At 42.9% G+C, this 26810-nt stretch overlaps 2 protein-coding genes across 2 annotated transcripts; both read left to right on the plus strand.

The window, feature by feature from the left end:
• Positions 1–1145: 1145 nt before the first annotated feature.
• Positions 1146–5851, plus strand: rsph4a (radial spoke head component 4A). The gene is made up of 7 exons (XM_084011057.1): positions 1146–1264; positions 1840–2062; positions 3040–3306; positions 3903–4352; positions 4440–4584; positions 5292–5409; positions 5489–5851. The coding sequence occupies exons 1-7, from the start codon at positions 1179–1181 to the stop codon at positions 5712–5714; spliced, it is 1515 nt and encodes a 504-aa protein (XP_083867183.1). The 5' UTR covers positions 1146–1178; the 3' UTR covers positions 5715–5851.
• A 1030-nt stretch (positions 5852–6881) lies between these two features.
• lonp1 (lon peptidase 1, mitochondrial) lies at positions 6882–19039 on the plus strand. The gene is made up of 21 exons (XM_084011472.1): positions 6882–7424; positions 9684–9772; positions 9998–10117; positions 10204–10369; positions 11198–11311; positions 11438–11499; positions 11877–12006; positions 12629–12712; positions 12798–12866; positions 13020–13171; positions 13440–13578; positions 13669–13847; positions 14100–14187; positions 14359–14481; positions 14635–14751; positions 14887–15027; positions 15578–15743; positions 15843–15929; positions 16014–16141; positions 16343–16507; positions 18445–19039. The coding sequence occupies exons 1-21, from the start codon at positions 6930–6932 to the stop codon at positions 18598–18600; spliced, it is 2970 nt and encodes a 989-aa protein (XP_083867598.1). The 5' UTR covers positions 6882–6929; the 3' UTR covers positions 18601–19039.
• Positions 19040–26810: the final 7771 nt, after the last annotated feature.

The raw sequence follows: 26810 nt of genomic DNA on the forward strand, positions 1-26810 counted from the left end.
ACATTAGTAGCAGAACCTTTAAGTCCTGTAAGTCGTGACATGGATCGGACTTGTTTGTCCAGCACATCCCACAGATGCTCGATTGGATTGAGATCTGGGGAATTTGGAGGCCAAGTCAACACCTTGAACTCATTGTGTTCCTTTAAACCATTCCTGAACCGTTTCTGCTTTGTGGCAGGGCGTGTAATTCTGCAGAAAGAGGCCACTGCCATCAGGGAATATTGTTTCCATGAAATGGTCAAAGTAACATCCACATGAATGGCAGGACCCAAGGTTTCCCAGCAGAACATTTCCCAAAGCATCACACTTCCTCCGCCGGCTTGCCTTCTTCCCATAGTGCATCTTGGTGCCATGTGTTCCCCAGCTAAGCGACACACGCACCCAGCAATCCATGTGATATCAAACGAAAAGTGATTCATCAGACCAGGCCACCTTTTTCCATTGCTCCATGGTCTAGTTCTCATGCTCCTGTGCCCATTGTCGGTGCTTTTGGCAGTGGACAGGGGTCAGCATGGGCACCCTGACTGGTCTGCAGCTACGCAGCCCCATCGAATCAAACTGCGATCTACTTTGTCTTCTGACACTTTTCTATCAGAACTAGCATGAACTATTTCAGCAATTTGAGCTAGAGTAGCTGGATCAATAAAGTATATATGTTATCTATCTAGTCATCACAATTTGACCCTTGTCAAAGTCGATCACATCTTATGCTTGCCCATATTTCCTGCTTCTAAGACTCATCTTTGAGGACAAGTGTTCACTGCCTCATATATCCCACCCACTGACAGGTGCTATGATAACGCAATAGTCCGTGTTATTCACTTCATCTGTCCGTGGTCAAAGTGTTATGGCTGATCGGTGTATATTCTTCTGCTTTTCTACCGGCTTAATTGCCTTGTTTTTCTGGATTAAAGTGACTTCAAATCCCAAGAGAAGCTGTCTTTTCATGTAAACAAACGTGTGGTCTGCTCAGTAACACGGTAGTGTGGTTACACTATTACTATTTATGAACGGCAACAATAATAGTCATATATCCAGGTGATCGATGTATAAAGATACCAACGTCTCTCTGGACTCGCTGTTTACTCGCGAGCATGGCAGCCATTGTTAGAGTAACCATAGCAACACGCCGCTGTTTCCCAACGCACCGTTCATGCTAGCTAAACGGGTGAAGAAAGATGGACAGCAGTGAGCAGAGAGAGCAGTCAGCGGCCTCGTTCAAGGCTTTCATGATGACAAATAGCACAGAGAGCAACATGAACCTGTAAGTAACCTGTAAATGGTAACAAGTTGACTCGTGGCTCCCGGGTCAATTTGGCTAACGTTAGCTTAGCTTGGTTGGTGATCCTCACGGATCTTAACGAACGGAATACATATAAGACACATCTAACACTTGGAGACACACCTCACTTTTATGTCAAAATGACTGCAATCAAAACATTATTACGATATTTTTCACACATTTGCATCACTCTTCGAAGCAGCTGTCTCTCTTTAATACTTTGTCTTTTAGTTTCTCCTCCATGCATTGTGAAAGACTTCTAGTTAGTACATGTACTCACATGTACTCAACACAAAAATGGTCAAATGATTCAGCAACACAGCAAAGAAGAATTAAATGAAATGATGAAATAATGAAACTGAGTCATCAGTAACACTAAGTCATCAGTAAGGGGAAAGGGAGCTTAATATCATAATACAAGCAGAATGGATCCATGGTGCCAGTCTTTAAGGAACATGACTGTTCTCCATACAGCAGTACGTTTGTCATATAATTATGCGTTTATGTGTGTGAGAATGAACGTTCTCTAAAAGGACTAAACTTCTTAAATGTTCCAGCTATGACCACCTCACCCGGCTGCTGATTAAGGTGATGGATGAGCGTCCACAGAATGCGGTGGATGTGTTTGAGTATATGAGCCAAGATGTGAAGAGAGGTTTATTTGAAGACCAGCAGAGCACCCTGGGAAACGTTCACCAGACTACAGCTGCTGAGCTGCTGGCTGAGCAGCAGCGCCAGCTGTTTTCTGGACCAGAAGAGCCTGAGCAGGATGAGGAGCTGGTATTTGACACCTACACCATACATTTGTGTCTTTGAAGGAGAGACCGCAGAGTAGCTTAGCTATGTTACATTTGCTACTGATACTATGTAAACTACTTTTACTCTTCTCATATGTGGCACATGTCAATAACTGTGATGAAGTACTGACAGCTGTCATCCAAAGTCTGGTTTCATTCCTAATCTTGTTAACTTGTCTTGATTTGGTCCAAGTTTATATTTTTAAACTGCATTTTATAATTGTGTGGTTACTTATGACAAGAAGATACAAAGAGCCCCTCAGTTCAGACACAAGCCACCTACCCCCTTATAAGTAGACCATGTAGACCCCTAAACCACTTGTGCTTAACTATAACTGTTTAGGGCTGCTGATGGATCAAATGAGCACTTAAACTTAACATTAGTGATTTTATGTCAACCTGCTATTCAAAGCTTTGGACACCTGTCCATCTCTGCAAATATATTCTGTATATCAGGCCTACACAATACATTAAAGGAAAGCTGTGGAGCAGCAATAGAAATGTTTGACAACTCAACTGTCAAACATTTCTATTGATTTATTAATTGAATGTAAACATCAGTACTATTGACTGACTCTAAAATAAAGATCCCTTTATACAGAGTCACAGACCGTTTGTTCCTGATTGTGTTTAAAACAACATTAAAGGCTTTTGACTTACTATGATGGTCATGTCTGTAATGCATAAAGCACATGAATAATAACACATTATGCATATATATGAATCATGAATCTCTTTATAATGTTTATAGTCTTGCATAACAACTCTTAAGCTCTCCCCTGTCATTGCTGCGTGTGGTTTTCACAGGAAGCTGCTTTTCTATATATTCATGTTTATCTTTTTATTCCTGATAAAACCTGCCAGGAATGGAAATGTCACCATTATCATTGTGCCTGCATGCCTCACCTGGAAGTATCTTAAACCACAATATGGGACTGATTGTACCCTGTTCTTCATCAGCTGGAAACACCTCTTCCTAACGTCAGTGAGATTGGCTTCTACCTGGAGCAGGCTGGAGTGGGTCTGGGCCGAGAGGAGATGCAGAGGGTCTTCCTGTCACTGAGGCAGGTCGTTGAGTCGCAGGCGCTGCTGCACTGCAGACTGTGGGGCAAAATCCTGGGAACAGAGAGCAACTACATAGTTGCTGAAGCTGAAGTCAGAGACGGGGAGGAAGATCACGAGAAGAGCAGTGATGAAGGAGCTGAGGAGGAGGAGAAAGAGAATGAGGTGAGGTAGTGGAACGCACTCAAGCAATGTACCAGATAATCGTCTAATTTATTTTCAAGATACTATTCTTCACAGCAAACAAAAGAATAACAAAGTAGCATGTTCAGCATGTTCAACTAGTTACTAGTGAAGCTCAGACAGGAAACAACAGGAGATGCCACAAAGGTCTGCAGTCAGAATGGACCCATGAATGTTGAGACGATGGGAAGATGGTGAAGATGTGAAGACCTACCGCTGATAATCAGAACACAGAAAGAAGATTTGTTCTGTAAAATGCCAGAATGTTTGCACTACGCAGAAATAATACTTTTGGAAAGATGACCTACATTTTCATTCTTTCCTACATATTTGATAAAGTCTAAACTCTTATGCAAACAAATGCAGTATATGCACAATTAAATACATCTTTCACTGCTAAGAATTGAATCTGCCCTTACTGTATTTTATTGAGGTATTTATTTTCTATTTCTTAAAATAATATTATATTGTACCTGCCATTAACAATACTCTGTGATGGTGAAGAAATGGACATTTGATTTGATTCATTCAGTCTTTTTCCAGAATGTTCTACAGAGTCGTTTGTCTGGTGCTTTCAGATGGATCCACTTCCTCAGTCCACCTACAAACCCCTACCAGCGGTGCCCCAGGAGGCCCCGGGAACAGGGGCCAACAAGTGTGTTTATTACGTGTGCAAAGAGCCTGGCCTTCCTTGGGTAAAGCTCCCTCCAGTCATTCCAGCACAGATCACTGCAGCTCGTCAGATCCGTAAATTCTTCACTGGGAGGCTGGACGCCCCGGTTGTAAGCTACCCGCCTTTCCCCGGGAATGAAGCCAACTATCTGAGAGCACAGATCGCTCGCATCTCTGCTGGCACGCAGGTCAGCCCCAAGGGCTTCTACCTGGCCGGGGAGGAGGAGGGAGACGAGGAAGACGAGGGCCCCCAGTCCAGCTACGAAGCCAATCCTGACTTTGAGGGCGTTCCTGTTGTTGAGATGGCCGAGTCATTGTCCACCTGGGTGCATCATGTTCAGCACATCCTGCAGCAGGTACAAGTGTGCTGGAAGCAGCTGCATGGAACAGTTCTCGGCTGGTTTATGTGCCGTTCTTTAACGTACCAATGTGGACTGCTTTAGGGCCGCTGTACCTGGGTGAACCTGGCTGTGAAACCAGGACTAGACTCTTCCGAGGACAGAGAGGCTGAGGAGATGGAAGAGGAGCCTGATGAGATTGAGCCAGAAGTTGGACCACATCTGCTCACCCCCCTCTCCCAGGATGCAGGTCAGTCAAACCAGTGATGGGTTCAAAAGGTTCTTTGCTGCATGTCACATCCCCTTCTCTCTCCCGTGTTTCCTGTCTGTCTACTGCTAAATTAAAGGCGTCTATGCCAGAAAAAAATAAAGAATAAATAAATAAAAAAAGATTTACTCACACAGGGTCCCCTAAATTTCTAAATGTTTTGTCCTTTATGGACATTTGTGCTTCTTTTCCAAGTTTTAAAGTAGAAAGTATTTCTTCTTTTAGCCTATATTAAACGTTTGACATGATCAATTATGTTTACAGCTTCCTAGTAATATATTCAGCTCTGGGATTCTTAAACGATGTAGTTCAGCAACCAATTCAGTTTCCAGGTTTTTCAGCAGTGCAGTGCAATGCTGTTTCACGTCAATACTTCTGTATCTTCAGCAATGTTTTGCAATTTATTTAAGCTTTCAGCATTCACATGCGTTCACATGCGGGGAAAGCATTTTCTAGTCAAATGTTTTTGTTTGAACATCATTGGTAGGAAAATCACAACTTTTATAATGCAAAGCCTGATAACCAGTTCAGTCATAATATATAATTTGCTTTATTGATATAAATGCATATTAATAAAACAGTATGTACAGAGTTTCTTTTTTTAGGTTGATGAATTTATGACTTCACTTCTGAAACCAAACTTTTATCCTCGAAGGCAGCTCAGTCTTTTTAATATTTGTGTCCCTCAGAAATGTTCAACATTCCTCCGTGGACGTCCAAGATGTCCTCGTCCCTCACCTCCCAGCATGCAGTAGCTGTTCTACGGTCTAACCTCTGGCCGGGGGCTTATGCATACGCTTGTGGAAAGTAGGTGAAGAGATTTCTCACAGTGTCCTGATGGCAATGTTACAGTTTCCAAACAAGCCTGTGCTGTGTGTTAATCCAGGAGGTTTGAGAACATTTATGTCGGATGGGGTCTGAAGTATACGGGGGAAAGCTACAACCCGTCTGTCCCCCCACTACCACAGACAGAATATCCCAGTGGACCAGAGATCACCGAAGTCCTGGACCCATCACTGGAGGAGGAGCATCAATGGAAAGAATCTTTAGAGGCAGAGCAAATTCCCCCGGAAGAGGACACGGAGGAAGACGAGGAGGAAGATGACGACTGAGAACACACATTTTACATTCCTACATTGTTTATATGTCATTCAATGGACAAATAAATCAGTTCAAGCAACGTGGCTCGAGAGTGTAGATTCAGGTCGATAAGTTCAGTCGTGTAAAGATGAGGCAACGGTCAGGGTCGACCCACATGTTGTGGGCGGCTGTGGCTCAGAGGTAAAGCAAGTTGTCCTCCTAGAGGGAAGGCGTTGGGTCATCGGCGTGTGAATGTGTGTGAATGTGTAGATCCTGATGTGCAGGTGGCTCCTCTGCATCAGTGTATGAATGTGTGTGTGAACGGGTAAAAGAGACTGAATGTAGTGTAAAGCGCCTAGCTAATAAGCTAGAAAAGTGCTTTATAAATGCAGGTCCATTTACCATGAAAGGTGTCTTGGGGAGGTTTTCACCACTAAAACAGTATGGAAAAAGTTTTACCTGGTTAGTTTGTTCTTGTGCACATGCACAAGGATGCACACACACGTGTGAACCTGTGAAATGACGCCATGCACCAACACAGGCAGTGAAGAAGAGGCTGCTAGCAAATAAACATAGATGTAAATAATGTGGGGCGTGTGCAGAGTCATGTTAAACTTCAGTGACATACAGAGAAACACTGACTGTAAACAGAAACTTTATTTATTTACACTGACACCAAATAATACCAATAATAACAAAGCCTTACTCTGCAGCCAGTACATCATATTCAGTATTAGGCTTTGAGACCATGTAGAGATGCTATGAGAGCAACACCAACATTACAAGTAGAAAGATCTTTAAATGACTGGTGGATTTAAAAGAACATAATGAATCATCCAACACAAGAAGCCTGTTGGGAAGAGGAGAGAAGAGAAGTGGTGTATGGAAGTAATATAAACATTAATATTTCACAATGAGTCCTCGAGCTCACAATGCTGTTTATGTACATTCATCAGTAGTAAAAACATATAGAAAATAAACACTGTCTATAGCTATGTTCACAGTTACAAAGATGCTTCAAAGAAAATTTGTATTTCATTCACAATTCTAGGTTTCATTATTACGTCAATGATAGTACAAGATTAGAGAATAATAATTAGAGTCCTGCTCCAACGCCATACCAGCTAGTGGCGCTGTTGCACCGTAACGCCATAAAATACCAGACGAAGAAGGTGGAGCATGACGTAATCAAACACCGACGGGAGTAGTTGGTCACATGCAGATGCTGTTGAAATCTCCAGATCAACATGGCGACGTGCATGAAGATGTTCGGCGCTGCCAGACTGCTGCACAGAAACTCGGCTCTAGTTGTAAAGCTCAACTGGTCCGGGGGGTTCCGGACCCACACCAGGACCGACACCTCGTACCTGAGCCGGTTCCAGCCTCCACGGTTTTTCTCCGACCTTCCTGTCAGCACAGCGATGACAGCTGGACCTCATAGGTGGATGCGGGTCGGGGTCGTTGTCCGCGGTCAGACCGATTTCCTAACGCCGGGTCGACCCTACATGATCCAGGACAGGATGTACGGGAACCGGGCCAGCGGAGCGGGCTTCTCTGGGGAGGACGGCGGAGAGAGTGCGGGTTCTGGGGGAGAGGAGTCTGGGGGAGATGGGGGAGGGCCGTACAGCGGACCCCAGATGACGGCTCTCACCCCAATGATGGTCCCAGAGGTGTTTCCCAACGTGCCGCTGATCGCAGTGAGCCGGAACCCCGTGTTCCCTCGCTTCATCAAGATCATAGAGGTGAGGGAATACGGGAGGTCACGAACACGGGATGATGCAACATCAAAGCAACACTTGTTCAGTGACATGGAGATACCGGTTTTATATTATACATGTAAACTAGCACACTGGTTAGAGGCGGTGATACATGTAAACTAACACACTGAAAGTAGAGGCGGTGATACATGTAAACTAACACACTGAAAGTAGAGGCGGTGGTACCGGTTTTAATTTATACATGTAAACTAGCACACTGGTTAGAGGCGGTGATACATGTAAACTAACACACTGGTTAGAGGCTGTCATACATGTAAACTAACACACTGGTTAGAGGCTGTCATACATGTAAACTAACACACTGGTTAGAGGCTGTCATACATGTAAACTAACACACTGGTTAGAGGCTGTCATACATGTAAACTAGCACACTTCTTAGAGGCGATGATACATGTAAACTAACACACTGGTTAGAGGCGGTGATACCGGTTTTATACATGTAAACTAACACATTGATAGTAGAGGCTTTCATACATGTAAACTAACACACTGGTTAGAGGCTGTCATACATATGAACTGACACACTGGTTAGAGGCTGTCATACATATGAACTGACACACTGGTTAGAGGCTGTCATACATATGAACTGACACACTGGTTAGAGGCTGTCATACATATGAACTGACACACTGGTTAGAGGCTGTCATACATGTAAACTAACACACTGGTTAGAGGCTTTCATACATGTAAACTAACACACTGGTTAGAGGCTGTCATACATATGAACTGACACACTGGTTAGAGGCTGTCATACATGTAAACTAGCACACTTCTTAGAGGCGATGATACATGTAAACTAACACACTGGTTAGAGGCTTTCATACATGTAAACTAACACACTGGTTAGAGGCTGTCATACATATGAACTGACACACTGGTTAGAGGCTTTCATACATGTAAACTAACACACTGGTTAGAGGCTTTCATACATGTAAACTAACACACTGGTTAGAGGCTTTCATACATGTAAACTAACACACTGGTTAGAGGCTGTCATACATATGAACTAACACACTGGTTAGAGGCTGTCATACATATGAACTAACACACTGGTTAGAGGCGGTGATACCGGTTTTATACATGTAAACTAACACACTGGTTAGAGGCTTTCATACATGTAAACTAACACACTGGTTAGAGGCTGTCATACATGTAAAATAACAGGCTGTCATACATATAAACTAACACACTGGTTAGAGGCGGTGATACCGGTTTTATACATGTAAACTAACACATTGATAGTAGAGGCTTTCATACATGTAAACTAACACACTGGTTAGAGGCTGTCATACATATGAACTGACACACTGGTTAGAGGCTGTCATACATATGAACTGACACACTGGTTAGAGGCTGTCATACATATGAACTGACACACTGGTTAGAGGCTGTCATACATATGAACTGACACACTGGTTAGAGGCTGTCATACATGTAAACTAACACACTGGTTAGAGGCTGTCATACATATGAACTGACACACTGGTTAGAGGCTTTCATACATGTAAACTAACACACTGGTTAGAGGCTTTCATACATGTAAACTAACACACTGGTTAGAGGCTTTCATACATATGAACTGACACACTGGTTAGAGGCTTTCATACATGTAAACTAACACACTGGTTAGAGGCTGTCATACATATGAACTAACACACTGGTTAGAGGCTGTCATACATATGAACTAACACACTGGTTAGAGGCTGTCATACATGTAAAATAACAGGCTGTCATACATATAAACTAACACACTGGTTAGAGGCTGTCATACATGTAAACTAACACACTGGTTAGAGGCTTTCATACATGTAAACTAACAACAACCAACCAACAACTGATCTGTCAAATAGTGGATGGCTATCTACACTGGATGTCACAGTGATGTACTTGTGGCAAATGGAGTGGAATGATTAAAAAGTCTACACATGGTTTCTTTAAAGATGTACACTAAAGATATTTAAGACAGCAGCTATAATGTGGCCGTGAATTAGGAGGACCGCCTTTCTCAGTTCTTTTATGTGGACAGGCATACTCGCCTTCAGCCTCTGCAGATGTGTAACATCTGTCACCACCACTGCACTGATAACTAATCAGTCCAGACGACAGTGGAAGGACCTTAATGTTCCCCTTCTGTAGAACCCCCCTGCAGGGAACCTTTGTTGCCGTTACCGACGTTGTCTTCAGCTGCTGAGTGTGTGTGGTGTGTGTCTGTCTTCCTGTCAGGTAAAGAACAAAGCGCTGATGGAGCTGTTGAGGAGGAAGGTTCGTCTGGCTCAGCCGTACGCTGGTGTCTTCCTGAAGAAAGATGATAGGTAAGTCTGATGGTTGGCTTCATGCAGAAGAACCCGTCACTCACCTGGTTTCTAACACCTGGTGTAACTGGGACTTCTTCTCTCCTTTAATGTGAACGCTTGTTGTTTTTAAAACCTCTCAAGCAATGGAAGACTTTTATTTTAAAGCAGCTAATCGCATCTTTGTGTCCGTACTAATCAGTGGCGTGTGCTCTATCCATGTCTGTATGCTTGGGTCTCTTGCAGTAATGAGACCGATGTGGTGGAGTCTCTAGATGCCATCTATTCTACAGGGACCTTTGTTCAGATTCATGAGATGCAGGACCTGGGAGACAAGCTGAGGATGATCGTCATGGGACACCGCAGGTTAGAACCACGACTGTTGGGAATGAAAACCTCCACGTTGTGTAGACCTCTGCTATAGACTACACTGCTGTACTCTGGTCTGTCAGGATCCGGATCACAAAACAGCTGGAGATGGAGCCTGAGGAGGCAGCTACGCCCACCGTGTGGTCAGAGCCTGAGTCAGAGTCCCAACCCAAACCTCAAACGAGACGCAAAGCCAAGCGCAGCCGCAAGGAGCAAGCGGGATCTCTGTCGGAGCAGCTTGAGGACAAGGTCTGTCACATGACCCTCACATGTCACGTCTGTAGCCTTCTACACATGCTGTCAGTATGTAGCTCTCCAGCTGTAGTCAGACTAATGCTGACCAAACACAGAGCGAACAGCGGCACGATTATATATAAAGTCAATGCAAAGACGGGAATTTGGGCCAGGCGGCGAGAATGATGGGACAAATGAATGAGGCGATATCTATGACCTTTTTTTTAAAAGGTGTCATTGGTTTAAGTGCTCAAATAAGTAACAGGGGACAGCATGGAATAAATAAATAAAACAAAGTGATAAATAAACTGAAAAAGAAGACAATAAGAGAAGGGAGAGGGGGAAAAAATCCAATTATTGTCTATTTGCACCCTAGCGATTTAGACAAGCTGAAGAGCTGTAATATGTCAGAGGACTCATATTTGCCAAAAAAGATCCTGAAATCAATATCCAATATACATAGTTTAAACTATGAATGCCAAGATTTGTTATTCATAAAATACATTCTTTTAATTCCTAAATATGTGAATTGAGTTTTTACATAAATAACCACTATAGGTGACTTTGACACAATAAAAGGATATAGATGAAGATAATTAGTATTTATCAGCCCAACACGTCCCACCACAGTGGTCATCACTAGCCATCTCAGCAGGGAAGACCGGAGGCAGCTGGGACGGAGACCTCGACGGCGTCCATCTCAGGCTCGGGTTCACTCCCATTTCAGAGAAGCCTGGCCCCAGAGCGTTGGAAGAGATTAGTTCATTAGTGGTGGCAGAAGAAGAAATATTTACCGTTTCTATTCTTTCTCACATTTAACTTAAAGTTGTTGTTGTTGGTCAGATTTCAGAAGCAGACTTGAGTCCAGAGCTCCAGCCTCTGGCCTCCTCCGACATCCTGATGGTGGAAGTGGACAACATTCAACATGAGCAGTTCACTGTCACAGAGGAGGTCAAGGTACACAACACACAGTGCATGTATGAACAGTAGGGAGGTTTTCAGGTAGATTCTGTTGCAGATGTCAGAAAACACATCAAACGTGCGTGTGTGTGTGTGTACATGTGTGTGTGTGTGTGTGCGCAGGCACTGACAGCAGAGATAGTGAAGACCATCAGGGACATCATCGCTCTGAACCCCCTGTACAGGTTAGTCCAGTACCTGTCACAATGAGTCCTGACCCTGTTTTTTGTTTCCAATGACTCTCTCTCTCTCTCTCTCTCTCCATCTTGAATTGACATCCAGCAGATAAATCATATAGTGTGTGTTATGTAAAAAGTAATCTAAAGTATTCAGATGCTGTCACTCTGAGTCATTTTCATAAAGATGACTTTAAAACACGTCTCTGTCTTCAGCTGAAAACATCACTTGTGTGTCGTTGAAGGAAACACACAAGTATGAGCTTTATCTGATAGCTTTTCTACTTCACTCCAAATTCTGAGCCCTTTCACTCCCGTTTACTACAGTACCTTCTCTTCCTCTTCTTCTCTTTAATGGAATTTAAATGCTGTGAAATGTGTTTCAGAGAGTCAGTCCTCCAGATGATGCAGGCCGGTCAGAGGGTGGTTGATAATCCCATTTACCTCAGCGACATGGGTGCAGCTCTGACGGGAGCAGAGTCACAGGAACTACAGGACGTCCTGGAGGAGACCAATGTGAGCAGACTGGACAGTCCTACAGTGATGAAGCTGTGTGCTGCTCTATAAACAGACATCCATGTGATTGTCTCTTATACTGAATCATATAATGCAGATGTATCAGCTTTATGTTTTACACCCTTGAGCCATTCCCCCAGTAATAACCCTATAAAACCCAATCAAAATAGCAAAATTAAAGTTGAAATTAAACAGAAAATGCACTTTTAGCCTTTTTAGATGACACATAGATCACTGTTTATCAATAGATGCAAACAAAAATGTATCTTTTCTTCCTGTAAAACAAAATACGTTTGCTTACATAAGCTAGCCGTCGTGGTATCCATCCAGCCATCAATGGTGTGTGTGGAGCCACAGTCTACATTCTACTTTTCAGTGGTCCAATCAGATGAGAAGGATTTGTCTGAAATCCCTCGTCACTGTACACTGCTCAAATATTCTGTTTCACTGTTTCATTGTGTTTCAGGCCGTAGGTTTGGTCACGAAGATAAAGAATAAGGACTTCTGATAAAGAATGCTCCTCCCAAAGATCATATATGTTTATATGTTGATATTTAGGTCCTTCCATTGATGAGTTGAAAGTGTCCAGGCCTTTGAAACCCATTGCTGTGTGTCTCTCCAGATCCCGAAGCGTCTCTACAAGGCTCTGTCCCTGCTGAAGAAAGAGTATGAGCTGAGTAAACTGCAGCAGCGACTGGGCCGAGAGGTCAGAGGTCAAACATGTACAAGCTGTAGCCACCGCTGTGTTCATAGCCATCCATGACTCATCTGTCTCCCTGCTCTGCTCACAGGTGGAGGAGAAGATCAAACAGACCCACAGGAAGTACCTGCTGCAGGAACAGCTGAAAATCATCAAGAAGGTAGAACAGACTGTCTGTCATTGTGTCTGTGTGTCACACCAGTGCACCTTCCAAACCAGTAATGATGATGTGTAAGTCCCCCAGGACCAGCTCCAGCAGGTCTGTGGACTTGGACCCATTAAAACAATGTACCCCTAACCCTAACCCTTTCAGGAGCTGGGTCTGGAAAAAGAGGACAAAGAAGCCATCGAGGAGAAGTTTAGAGAGCGACTCAAAGAGAGGACCGTCCCACCACACATCATGGACATCATCAACGAGGAACTCAACAAACTGGGACTGCTGGACAACCACTCCTCAGAGTTCAAGTTGGTCTTGGTCTTTTTTTCTCTTACTAGCCTGAGAGGCCTTTGAGTTATGATGTCACTTGGTTCAATTTCAATTCACTTTATTTATAAAGTGTCACATCATAACAGAAGTTTCCTCAAGACACTCTTCAGACTCTAGGAATCAGAAGTAACCCTGCATCCTGGGAGCACAGCGACTCTTCTGTACCGAGAGTGAAGGACAGAGTGAGTTCTGACACTCAAACAGATCTGTTGTATTTGAATAAACGACAACATCTGTGTGTTTCAGTGTCACCCGTAACTACCTGGACTGGCTGACCAGCATGCCCTGGGGCACCAACAGTGAAGAGAACTTATCATTGGCGAGGGCTAAAGAGGTTCTGGAAGAAGACCATTATGGGATGGATGATGTCAAGAAGCGCATATTGGTTAGCACACACACACACACACACACACACACACACAGCATTAAAAGCACAAGAAATTAAAAAGTACCATGACCTCCTTTCTTTGTGCAGGAGTTCATAGCGGTGAGCCAGCTCCGTGGCTCCACTCAGGGGAAGATCCTGTGTTTCTACGGCCCTCCAGGTGTAGGAAAGACCTCCATCGCCCGCTCCATTGCCAGAGCCCTCAACAGACAGTACTTCAGGTTCAGCGTGGGAGGCATGACCGATGTGGCTGAGATTAAAGGACACAGGTGTGGAAGTCTACACTGCCAGTATTATTGAGGAACATTATGGTCTGTCTGGTATTGAACAGGCTCTGAACAGGAAGAGACAAAGTAAACCAATGGCGACCGCTGATGTGCACCTGCTATGTGATGGGTTATAACTACTGAGGACAACTCTTCATGTTAATCTTAATGCTTAAATGCTAAACTGTTGCTTAGTCAGGCTGCAAGTAGATTAAATGTGTGGACATGATTTTTTAAATGCGATTGTATCTCCAGGAGAACTTATGTTGGAGCGATGCCGGGGAAGATCATCCAGTGCCTGAAGAAGACCAAGACTGAGAACCCTCTGGTGCTCATAGACGAGGTCAGAGTCATGTGCTGCTCCATCATCCATAACTGTTAACTCGCTCAACTGCTTTTGTCTTTTCTGATGTTTTCTCCATCCAAGTTTGTTCTGTCTTATATTTCGGCTTCAAGCTGCAGTAAACTGTATGAAAGATGCTTTACAAACAAAGAGTGATTGATTGATTACCAGGTGGATAAGATGGGACGTGGTTACCAGGGCGATCCATCCTCCGCTCTGCTGGAGCTTCTGGACCCTGAACAGAACGCCAACTTCCTCGACCACTACCTGGATGTTCCTGTAGATCTGTCAAAGGTGTGAGCTCTTTATGTCTCTTCATTTATATTACCATTCAAACATATCCAGGGAGCTCTCCTTTTTTACATGCATTCATGTGAAACGTGGCATGTATAATGCAAATGATGTAAGCCCTGCCCATCTGTCTGTCTGCTCCAATAAACAATAAAGGTTTTGTTCATCTGCACGGCCAATGTGGTTGACACCATCCCTGAGCCCCTCAGAGACCGGATGGAGATGATCAATGTGTCTGGATATGTGGCCCAGGAGAAGCTGGCTATCGCTGAGGTGGGATTCTGTTGGTTCTTTTTATTGCCTACCGTTTCATAGTTTTTCTCCTTAAAGTGTTTTGTTGTTATAATTATGTATTTGTAATCATAGTGGTGTAAGTAAATAGAGGAATATGTCTGTCTATCTGTCCAGCAATACCTGGTCCCTCAGCTCCGCTCTCATTGTGGTCTGACGGAGGAGAAGGCCTCCATCTCATCCGACGCCCTCAGTCTGCTCATCAGGCAGTACTGCAGGGAGTCTGGAGTCAGGAACCTGCAGAAACAAGTGGAAAAGGTCAGATACCGCGAAGCTTCGGTACACACATGTAGGGACGGTGATGATATACAGGACTTTATTGCAGATTGCAGTGAATTTTCCATTATTGGGCTTATCGAGGTAGAAATGTGAAACATAGAAGCAATAGGTCTCCAGGAATGATCAGAAAGAACAGACTCACACTATGTTGCTATTTTTTTAATGGTGACTTTTACGATATTCACAACAAAAATGTGTTTCTTTACAAAATGTGAGGTCAAGTAATTCCTGTTTTGTTGCCATTTTAAGAGTTTTTTTTCATTGGCAACAATTCACATCCATTGCCTACTCTCCTGTAGAACAAAGCCAGCAGCACAGTCTACTACCTTGTCCTTTAATGGGACCAGCAGGGAGTACTGGGGTGTAGTGGGAGGGAGGACAGCTCGGAAAAATAACCTATAATTCTCTTTTTTTCATTTGGAAACTGAACTGAAACAGCATTACTTCTCATTTTAATCAGTGTGTCACACCAGAGAGAAGCATATCCTCCAGACTCTTTGTTGGCTGTAATCAGTTTTCCATCCTTCAGGTTTTCCGTAAGGTGGCGTTCAGTATCGTCAGCGGCGAACAAACCTCAGTGGCCATTACGCCCGACAACCTGCAGGTCTACGTGGGTAAACCTATTTTCACAGTGGATCGAATGTACGACGTCACCCCACCAGGAGTGGTTATGGGACTGGCGTGGACCTCTATGGGTGAGAGAGACACACACACACACACACACACACACACATGTTCACAGCAGTAGCAGTAAAAGACGTTGCATGCTAAAGGTACATTTGCCATCTCTGTAGGAGGGTCGACGTTGTTCATCGAGACGTCACTGCGCCGCCCTGCTGGACGAGAGGAGCCTAAAGGGGATGGGTCTCTGGAGGTTACAGGTGAGTCAGGAAACCCTCCATCTGAGTCTGATGCCTGCGCCAGATACTGAACTGAGATGTATTAAAGGTGTTGCTGCTCTGCAGGTCAGCTGGGTGACGTCATGAAGGAAAGCGCAAAGATCGCTTCGACCTTCGCCAGAGCCTTCCTGATGACCCAGGAACCAGAAAATCACTTCCTGGTCAACTCCCATCTGCACCTGCATGTCCCTGAGGTAACCATGGCGATACAGTACAGATTACTATTGCTCAATCTCTTTCTTCCTCTTACTTATTCTTTACAAAAAATATATATATTTAATTTGCATAGTATTTAACAGCATGGAAGTGTTTAAAGCCACTATGTGTAGATGAGACACGTCCAGCTTTATTGTCCACTGGGATCGTATCAAAACCACTGTCTTGTTTGTTTCCAGGGGGCAACTCCCAAGGACGGACCAAGCGCTGGCTGCACCATTGTCACAGCACTGTTGTCCCTGGCAACGAACCGACCGGTGCGTCAAAATGTCGCCATGACGGGTGAAGTGTCACTGACGGGTAAAATACTGCCAGTAGGAGGAATCAAAGAGAAAACCATTGCTGTGAGTACAATACACAAACATGTAAATTACCCACCATTCAACTGGACTGCCGACAGGTGCAGATCAGTGTAGTAGCAGCTAACGTAGCCTGGAGCTGCTCACTGAAGCTAAGCAGGTCTGGCCAGATCACTGACTCTAAGCTCGGCTGTAACGGTACACATGCCGGGCCCTTCCTATCTCACGTTGGATTCATTAACTTCATCAAAACTAAACTGGCCTCTGTGACTGCGGAGGTTTCCTGTAGCAGCCTCCTCCTCCTCCATACACTCCTTCACACTGTATTCAAGTGTCTGATTCCTGCGCTACAGTATGAACATCACCTTACTATATATATTATATCTGCAAGTACATTCTGAACCCACTGCTGTCACTGCTGAGTCTGAATCTAATCGAATCAAATCCTCTAATTGAATTCACTTTTAAACTTGGGTCTCGAGATGTTTTGTTCATAATTGTATTCACCCTATTTCCATCACATGGTTATTTTGTAGCTCTTTTTAACGTTGTCCTATATCAAATCAAATCAAATCAAATCAAATCAAGCTTTATTTATATGGCACCTTTCATACTCTGCAGTAACACAAAGTGCCCTACAGAAAATAAGAGTGAACAAAACAAAAACAAAACAAAATGTGAACAACAAAGAAACACCATGAAACCCAAACCTCCCACCCCCACAAATATACACAGAGATACACAGAGACATACACACTCACACACACACATTGCCAAATGCACAGACATACACACCCACACACACACCCACACACATACACTATCTGTCACTGAAGAGACATGGCTGGGCACCAAGATCTGAGGTGAGGAAGAAGCTACCTTTGGGGGCCGACGCACACCGAGAGGAATCATGGTCCATGACTGCAGGGGGCGCCACCACAGGGACCACCCCAGCCTAGGCAGACAGGAGGCTCCACACCAAGGTGTAGAGCTCTTCAGCCACCCGGGCCAGGGCCGTCCACGGGACAGCACCCCCAACGGTGGACCAGAGACAGCTCCCGGTGCGGTCGGCCCCCAGGAGGAAAACACTGGAAAACCGAGGGGCTAAAACAGCAAAATAAGATAAAAAGGTAGAAGCTAAAAACTGAGGGAATAAAAACAGTAAAATGCATCAAAATCTATAAAATAGACCCAATAAATGAAACAATAAAAATAAATAAATATAATATATAAAACAGTAAAACAGGATAAGCTAAAATAAATAATGTAAAATAGAATCATAATAAAAAATGTAAGAGGCATAAAAGGAATTAGAAAGAATAAAACAAGTCAGTTAAAAGCCTGATTAAAAAGGTGGGTCTTGAGCCTCTTTTTAAAAACATCAACATTGTCTGCGGCCCTGAGGTTCTCCGGCAGGCTGTTCCACAATCGGGGGCCATAGAAACCGAACGCCGCCTCCCCGTGTGTTTTAGTTCTTACTTTTGGTATGGTTAAAAGGCCAGCACCGGAGGACCTCAGGTTCCGTGAGGGTTGATAAGGTAAAAGTGTTGCAGATAAATAAGAAGGCCCAAGACCATTAAGACATTTAAAAACTAGTAAAAGAACCTTAAAATCGATCCTGAAACGCACAGGGAGCCAATGCAGCGATTCTAAAACTGGTGTAATGTGCTCCCGCCCTCTGGTCCTCGTCAGCACGCGTGCGGCTGAATTCTGTAATAACTGTAAATTGTATATGTTCTTTTTGGGAAGACCAGAGAGCAGGGCATTACAATAATCTAAACGACAAGAGATAAAAGCATGCATCAGCACCTCTGTGCTGGCCTGAGAGAGAAAATAGTATAGTTGTTTTGACCCTGTATGTGAAGCACCTGGAGATCTGTCTTGTATTTTGAAGTGTACCATTCATTAGTCGTAGTGAATCGGTTCCCACTCATTTGTGCATTTCCTCAAGAATGTGAGCTGGTTTTTCTTGTCCCTGTCAGGCCCGTCGTGCTGGTGTGACCTGCATCATCCTCCCAAACGAGAACAGGAAGGACTTCTCTGACCTGCCGGACTACATCAGCCAGGGCCTTGAGGCCCACTTTGTGGATCACTACAGCCAGATCTACCCCATCGCCTTCCCACAGGACCAGTCTTAACCCACCTTCGACTGCAGCACTGAGACCCAGGACTTTCTCTGATGGCACTTGAAAACCCAGAACCATATGAGAGTGATGGTCATTCTGGTTGTCGCGGGAGGAAATCTGCTGTGGAAAATGATGCGACTTTACCAGTTCACCCAGAGGAGCAGCAATTACATATAATTCAGTTTCAGCCACCGCAGGATGTAGGAGGACGTCATGTTACAGCGGTGAACTGAAAGCATGCAGCCATAGATGGACAGACACAGGACAGTGATGGTGATGGACACTGGCTGGTCATCACAGGATATGATGTCATCAATGAACAGAGGTTGAAGTGGCAGCCTCTTTACCTACAGCTCTTATTGTGAAGGGCTGTGGATGGACTCTTTCTTATATTATTTTATATTATTATTGGCCAGATGAAGATGTTGAAATAAATTAAATCATAAATATATCTCTGCTTACTGCTGTTATTTTTACTAAATAGCCTGTGATTAGTGATCGTTGTCCTCAATAAAAAAACATATGTATTTAAGAAATTAAAACTAGAAGATGTCTTCATGCCATATTTACATAACACACCATCACAATCTCTTTACAGTATTTGTGGGAGTGGCGTGTTTCTGCATTTACACCTGAAACATATTGATCTAATTTATTTAGATAATTTGCAAACTCCACACAGAAGGAACCTAAACCCAAACCGGGAATTGAACCCGGGAACCTCCCGCTGTGAGGCGACGATGCTACCGACTACATCACCATGCAGCTGCTCTCAAAAGTTAAGTAAATATATTAAAATATGAAATACTCTAATGAATATTTTATACTGATCATTAAATGTTATTCGTATGAGAGTGTTTTGTGGTGCACTTAAAGGCACAATGAGGGCATTTTGGTCGTGGAGATCTTGTGGGAATCCTCTGGAGGAGCGATGGGTGGATCTGATGAACACAAGTAGCAGAGCAACAACCTTACTGGGTCTGGATCCATCAGGATTCCAGTGTGAAGCTGTTCAAAAGAGTTAGCTTCATAATTCAAAGTCAACTTTACAGCTAAGTGTTAAAGTCATCTTAGTAGCTAACTGATGGTAGTGACCTGTCAATCACAAGGAAGCCCTGCCCCTTAAGCATGCCCTGCGTTCTGCTTTATGGTCTATTTGACTCTAAATGTACCATGATTTACTAAATGAACATCAGGCTGTATTAGAGAAGACTTGAAACTACAGATTGAGACAATAAACTCATGTTTACAATGTTTACTGAGATAATAAATCAAGTGAGAAGTAGGCTCATTTTCTCAAAGACACTGCTGTAGGGGCCAGTGCTCGGTCTCTAAATGTCCCGTAGGTCACACGCACAGTGTAATCCCAATATTTCTAGTTTAACCATGTTGAGCTATACAGTCTGAATTAGTTGTAGTTGTAGTGTGAAGTTGTAGTTCTTTAATTTCACCAGCAGGGTGCGCATTTTTTTTACACTCAAACGAAACTCACGCTCACGAACATTAGAAAATTACCACAACACCGTGACCTATGCTCTTTCGCGGCAGCTGAAACACCACGAGGGTAAGCTAGCTCACGGAGATATTTGCTAATGCATCAGAGTACTCCCCGAGAAAGGAAAATAATAAAACAACACGTTCCCAGGGTCGCTTCAGTGGATCACCGGACTTTTATCTGCTTGCACAGTTCCTCCTACCAAGTGTTTTTAACACGTTTAATCACTTTAACCAATAGCACTTCAGCTAACTGAAATGAACCAATGAAATCATCTTTTCTAAAGTTTTGCTCCACAGGACCACCAACTGAATCAAAAAGACCTCTGGGATGAAATGAAATGATAAATGACATGAAGAATAAAAAAAGAAAAAAAGAATGTCGTTATGAATTAAATAATAAATGTGTGAATTAAATAAAAATAATTATCAGTGATAACTGTAACTGTCTGAGAGACATTTTTCTGTTGATATTTTATTAATATGTTGTAAGTATGTGAAAGGATAACTTTATTTTGAAATCCAGACTGTTTTGTGTAAACTGTGTAAATAATGCAGATTCAAGAGTTTGAGGGGTCACATGACCACAGTGTTGCCAGGTGTACGATAATTATCGTATTTGTACGATAATTTTGCCCTCTGTACGATGTACGATCAATAATCCCAAAAAAGACCAGAAATACGATAATTTCACCATTCCGTGAATGTGTGGTTGTAATCAGCCTGTCGCAACTGTCTGTCAGAGTTTTTTTGTGAATCTGAAGGCATCTGTTTCAGCCAATCGTGCTTTTCTAAATGTGAGCTACGAGTGACGTGTATGCGTTTGCCTCAGAACAACGGCCATGATTGGCTGAATAGTCCGCTGCGCCCGCCCCATGAGTGAGAAAAAAAAAAAAAATTAAGAAGAAGCAGAGCCAGTCTGGAAGAAGAAGCACTGAAAATGAGTGAACATGTTAGACGCTATTCAACACTAGAGTGACTACAGCGCATCAATAGACTTGTTATTTTGGTTATGACGGGTGTACGATAATTTCCCTCAAAATACGATAATTTTATGTCTCTGGTACGATAATCCTACATTTCTCACCTGGCAACACTGCATGACCAGTTTGGTTGTGTCTTTGCTTTATGGGATGTAAGCTAAGCATGGCGGCAGAGAGACCCAGCATGGCGGCAGAGAAGGAACGCATAGCCACAAACATTAAATATTCTGCACGGTTCGAGAGGCGCACACGGTAATTTTATGTTCATTGTCATTTAATTTGACTCCATATTTGTGTGAGATATTTTGTGCACTTGTACTGTATGTTTTGAAGATTCAAGAATGCCGTACTCGCATGTATCGGCCTGTGTGATAATTGACACTTGATTAAGAGACTTTGAAATGGCTGGACATATGTTGAAATGTTATTTGTGTGTCTTTGTTTTATTTTATAGTTTTCACGTTGTCTGCTAAGGAGCAGAGAGAAATAAACCTTAAAAAGACAGCTCTATGAATCGTGGCCTTTATTTCGTCGGACCGGCAGCTACAATAACCATATTTTTATCATATTTTTTTTTCTAATTTAGTAACAGTTGGGTTCCTTTTTCCAACCGGTTACACTACAAAGAAATAACAATTTATTTCTGGGTCATGTGAAGTCAAGTGTTCTGTAGGTTGTAAAACAATCAAATAGTACCAATAAATCTATACTTAATACATATACATGGGCTGCATGATTACAGTACTTATGCAAACACACACACACACATATATATATATATATATTTGCAAGATAAAGATGGTCTTGTTCTGACAATATGAGAGGGCTGATGAAGAAAGTAATGGTTTCTGTGGTTCAGGTGTTCACGGTGTTGGCAGCAGCAAGCAGTGAGGCGAACAGAGAGTCTGGTCTTTGCTTCAGCACATCTGGACAGTCTAATTCTGCCACCTGTTGGACAGAATACTTACTGTAAGTCTAGGTTTATGACCACACAAACTTTATCTGGTGTATTTGTGTATATTTGTTACCTCTCCATTGTCCATGACCAGAATCCGATGTGCATGCATCACAGTGTTGATACGATACAATTCTATTTGACTATTTTTGACCAACTCTACTTTGACTTTTTAACCTACTTAATTCTTTGACATAGAACTTGTATGACCTTTTTTGACATATACTTTGAATATAATACTCTTCATGAATTATTTCAAAATTCTATACTTAATAACTAAACTTAAACTAAATTAATAACTTAACTTTTTTTAGACATACATTTAAAAAAAGACATACATTTCTTGACAAAATATACTATGATTTTTTGTATTACTTTTATCATCATACTATACTACCACCTTTTTTTAATATGCTACACTATGACTTTTTGAGATATACTATTCGTATTTGTTTTCCCTGAATACTATACAATGTCTATTTCATGAATATTTGACATACTACAACTTGTTTTGACATACTATGTATATGAATATGCATGCATTTGTTATAGATTTTTCAATAATGCATACAAATGGTCTCCTTAATTTCTGAGCAGAGATGCAAAGAGGTTGTTCAATTAAATTCCAAAAAATGTATTTGTCCCAGAGGGCAATAACAGGCACACAGAGTAGCTGTACAATAATAAATGGTGACACAAAACAAAGCAACGCAATACTGTACAGATTGAGATGATGTATACAGATTTATACAGATATATATAAAGAAATATACTATAAATAATCATAAATCGCTTCCTGTGTGTGTGTGTGTGTGTGTGTGTGTGTGAGGAGCTTCCCAAAAACAACAAAAACTGTTGAGAAAAAAAATAAATAAATAAAATAAACGTCCTCTGTGCTGGTCGGAGCCGCCTCACCCTTTGGCTGGTGGGTGAGGTGGGTGGTGTCGGGGGATGGGCAGGGAGGTTGGAATGGCACACACTGTGTCTCGAGCTCACTAAGGTAGGGGAGTAGTCCAGGGTCTGCTGTGGTGCTGGGTCTTCATTGGTTGATGTCTTGGTTGACGTCCATTCTCAGCTGCCCAGGAGAGCCAAAACCATAGAGGAGTCCTGACCTATGAACCAGAACCACCAGAGATGAAAACCCATGAACTCAACTATACTACATTTACATGGTTGCTAGCTAGTGTTGAATATGGCCACTAATTCTGAAATTATATTATAAACAATGAAATACTATTCTAGAAGTCTCCTATAATAAATACAATACTGATGTTAACTTCATGCTGTGGTGGAAATCAGTTTATGATCACCTGATGAGAAATAAGAATACAACTCCTAACAGCGCTTTTAGTAATTTATTCTATAGAGTCCAAAACAGGCTAGCAGTCGCTACAGACAGACTGTAAACAGACAAAGTCTAATAAGTCAAAGCCCTCGCAAACAGGGTGTCCAAGCGGACCGCATCACCGACATACAGCTTCAGAGCAAACTATCTGGCCAGATAGGGGCAGACTCCTTAAAGGAGTCATCACCAGGAAATCGCAATTTCTCTTGTTAAAACATGCATATCTGTGTTTGACCTCAGTTGAAACTTGCCTGAAAGGCTGGAGTTTGAAAGTGGCGCCGTTTTTTCGCTTCTGCTCTTTTTCCGAACAGGAATAGCACACAAGGGTGTGCATTCCTAAAGCACGAGATTTTGATTCTGCGCCTACGGTGACGTCACCGTGGAGGCTACTTGCATAAGCCCACCCCTCTTTCACCACCCAACCCCGCCCCGTCCGCTACCTGAAATCGCCGAAGCGCCGCCATTAGAGAACAGCAAGATAATTCGTACATAAATGCCTGAATTCCGTAAGGTTCGTCATTTAGTGTGTGCGCCATGACAGGGGGCTGTTTATGTTTTGGAGTCTGCATGCAGGCAAGCCCCCCCGGCTCTGTCCTTCCTGCGGCGAATCAACGCGCGCCTCATTACATATTATACAATGCACATCCGGACCAGTCAAAACCTCGCACGTAATCTCGCGTGATAAAATCGCGGTACGAAAAAGGGTCAGAACAAGCTCAATGTTTGATTAAAATTTTTTTTCTTTTTCTAATAAGTTTTACGAATTGATCCAAAGCGATCCAAGGGGGGCTGGATACGTATAAAACCAGGTTATGACTCCTTTAAGAGTCTGACCAAGTCTTCAGTCTTGAGAAGGGCTTTTTATACAGTTGTTTGTGATGTCATCAGAGAAGCATTGTTCCGTTGTTTGTGTAGATGGAGAACTTTGTCCAGAATGTGGTTTTTTAACCACTCATCAGTGTCCATAGATCCATATTGACTTGCCAGCTGTGCTGGTGTCACAAGATGCATTTCACAACTCATGTAACGCATGACATGACATAAGTGCAGAATACAGGTTACCTCATGACACTTGGAATAGTATGAGTTAAAACTACTCAAACTACTAATTATACTATAATGAACTACTAAATGAAAAATTCCCATCACACATGCCATTACTGGTACTGTAGTTTTAGGAGATTACATAGATTAGTCTCTGTAGGAGATTACTCACTCAGCCCACTGGTCCTGTAGTCTGAGAAAGAGCGCTGAGAAAGAGCGCTCGGATGCCGCGGGGAGGCTGATGAGGGGCAGCCGCACCCCTAGTTCCGACGTCTATGGTCGTACCATCGTTCTACACAGAAAGATTTTTTTTTTATGGCTAAATCTGCCGATAGCACCCCGTGCTACAGGGCAGATTAATTCTTAGCACAGACATGTTTTAGTGTAGCACGTGCGACATATATGTCGCACTGTACAGCCCTGAAGAGGTCAAAAGAGATCCAAATAGCATGTTGATTATCACCAATCAATAATACTACTTCACTTTAACGGCAGGGTCCGACGTTAAGGTTTTTTCCTACTTGCCCGTCGGGCAAGTACTTTTCAAATCTACTTGCCCTGCCTAAATTCTTACTTGCCCTGCCTAAGAGGTTCTTTTTGTGGTGTTGTGCAAATTTTCTTCAAGACTTATATCTTACTAAAATCCAGTATCTGTTGACTGTAGACGACACTACACAACACTTCTTCTGTCAGAAAGCTGTTTTTATTTTTCATTTGTCATTACATTTCATATGAAACTTCTCCCTGCTCTCTTCCAACCAATGAAAGAAATGTTGTGACATTGTATCTTGACCCGACGTCCACTCCATTTGTCGTCTGGTGATTTAGAAGAGATGCATACTGCGTGAACGGCTGCTCCGTTTTGGCGACATGATAAGCTGTCGTTAGACATTTTTTTATCTGGTTGTGGCTCTCCAGGTAGAGTCTTTGGACACAACGGTCCATCGGTCCGGGAACATTTCAGTGTTTTCAGCCTGTACGCAGGCCAGGTGAGGAAGTGACTTGCTATGGCTGTCTAAATTTTGTTTGCGATAGCTGTCGTTCCCGCGGAAGTGAAACAACGTCACCGTACGTCTGCGTCGGTACGTCAGCACGTCAGCACAGAGGCTCGTACAGACACACCAACTCCGGCAGCAGACGTCAAGTCAACGGATCCCATTCATTGTCTATGTAGAGCAGGAGCTCCGCATGATGGATACGGCACGTCGAATTGACGGCCCTGTCGCCGTACGTGAATTTGCATAAAGTTCGATGGATCGAACTTTATGCAAATGCCGTCCGTCCAACGCAGTGCCGCCGGCTCCAGAAACTTCGTTCAAACTATCAAACTAGGCAGTGTTGATCAAATATGAATCCAGATTCTGTTACTGCACTACACATTTCCCGCCTCAAATGTTTTCAGAAACATGCTTTAGCGTGTAGTTTAACTGTAAAATGAGATCGTTTGTGGCCCGGCCGCCATGTTGGAAACGGCAGAGCAATACTCAAGTCCCGCCCACTTTGCAGGACGTCTATCCAATTGATCCAACTTGAACACAGAACTGCCCACTCGCCGGTGCGTTCAACGGTCCGTTGCGTCGCTGCCGGAGTTGGTGTGTCTGTACCATTAGCCAATCGAAGCACACACAAAAAAAAAAAAAAAAAAAAAAAAAAGCAGCACACTGCAACTGCCGCCTCCACAGCAGCAGACAGATGATACGAATTTGTCGGAGTTTGTGCTTGCCCGACCGGGCAAGTCTGAACAGGTTCTACCTGCCCGCCGGTTATTTTTACTTGCCCCGGGCAATCGGGCAACCGTTATTGTCGAACCCTGAACTGGATTAAATCATGCTCTCAAAAGGTTCAGTTGTACAACAAAAATCTTCAGTTCAAATATTAATCTACAGTTGTGAAACTATAAATACATTCAAAGTGCATTTTATAATTATATTCAAGTATTGTAACCACATTAATAACTGTTTCAAGACCTCAAACAGTCATAGTTACATTAGTAACACAGAAAGTATCATTTTACAAAAATATTACATAGTACCCCTTTAATTTTTGTAGAAAACTGCGTTAAATTCAGAGAAACTCATGGTAATTTAGAGGCATCAAGGCCTAATGTGCTTATATGCAGTACTTAAAAAGTACAGAAAAAAATCAGGGGGGATGGTGGATTTTAACGTTGGAGAGATCATTTGTGTTGATGACGCCGCATATGGTGGGAGAACAATGGTGTACCCTTTTGATTATTGTTTAAGCACAAAGAATTATTATATTCTATTACTCTAAAACAACATGCATGTTATGGATATATTATGTGTCAAATATGCTTGGTCCCCAGGCTGGCATGGCTACCACTGCTCCTGCATACAGTAGTTAGGGTAAATGCAGAGGACACATTTTCCCACAGGGTGCA

This window comes from Eutrigla gurnardus (assembly GCF_963514095.1).
Source record: "Eutrigla gurnardus genome assembly, chromosome: 6".
In the NCBI taxonomy this organism is placed as follows: Eukaryota; Metazoa; Chordata; class Actinopteri; order Perciformes; family Triglidae; genus Eutrigla; species Eutrigla gurnardus.

Coding starts and splice junctions, on each gene's coding strand:
- rsph4a (XM_084011057.1), top strand. CDS start 1,179: ATGGACAGCAGTGAGCAGAGAGAGCAGTCAGCGGCCTCGTTCAAGGCT. Junction 3,307..3,902: donor AGGAGGAGAAAGAGAATGAG/GTGAGGTAGTGG, acceptor TGGTGCTTTCAG/ATGGATCCACTTCCTCAGTC. Junction 4,585..5,291: donor CCCCCTCTCCCAGGATGCAG/GTCAGTCAAACC, acceptor TGTGTCCCTCAG/AAATGTTCAACATTCCTCCG.
- lonp1 (XM_084011472.1), top strand. CDS start 6,930: ATGGCGACGTGCATGAAGATGTTCGGCGCTGCCAGACTGCTGCACAGA. Junction 10,118..10,203: donor ATCGTCATGGGACACCGCAG/GTTAGAACCACG, acceptor CTGGTCTGTCAG/GATCCGGATCACAAAACAGC. Junction 12,713..12,797: donor AGCAGCGACTGGGCCGAGAG/GTCAGAGGTCAA, acceptor CTCTGCTCACAG/GTGGAGGAGAAGATCAAACA.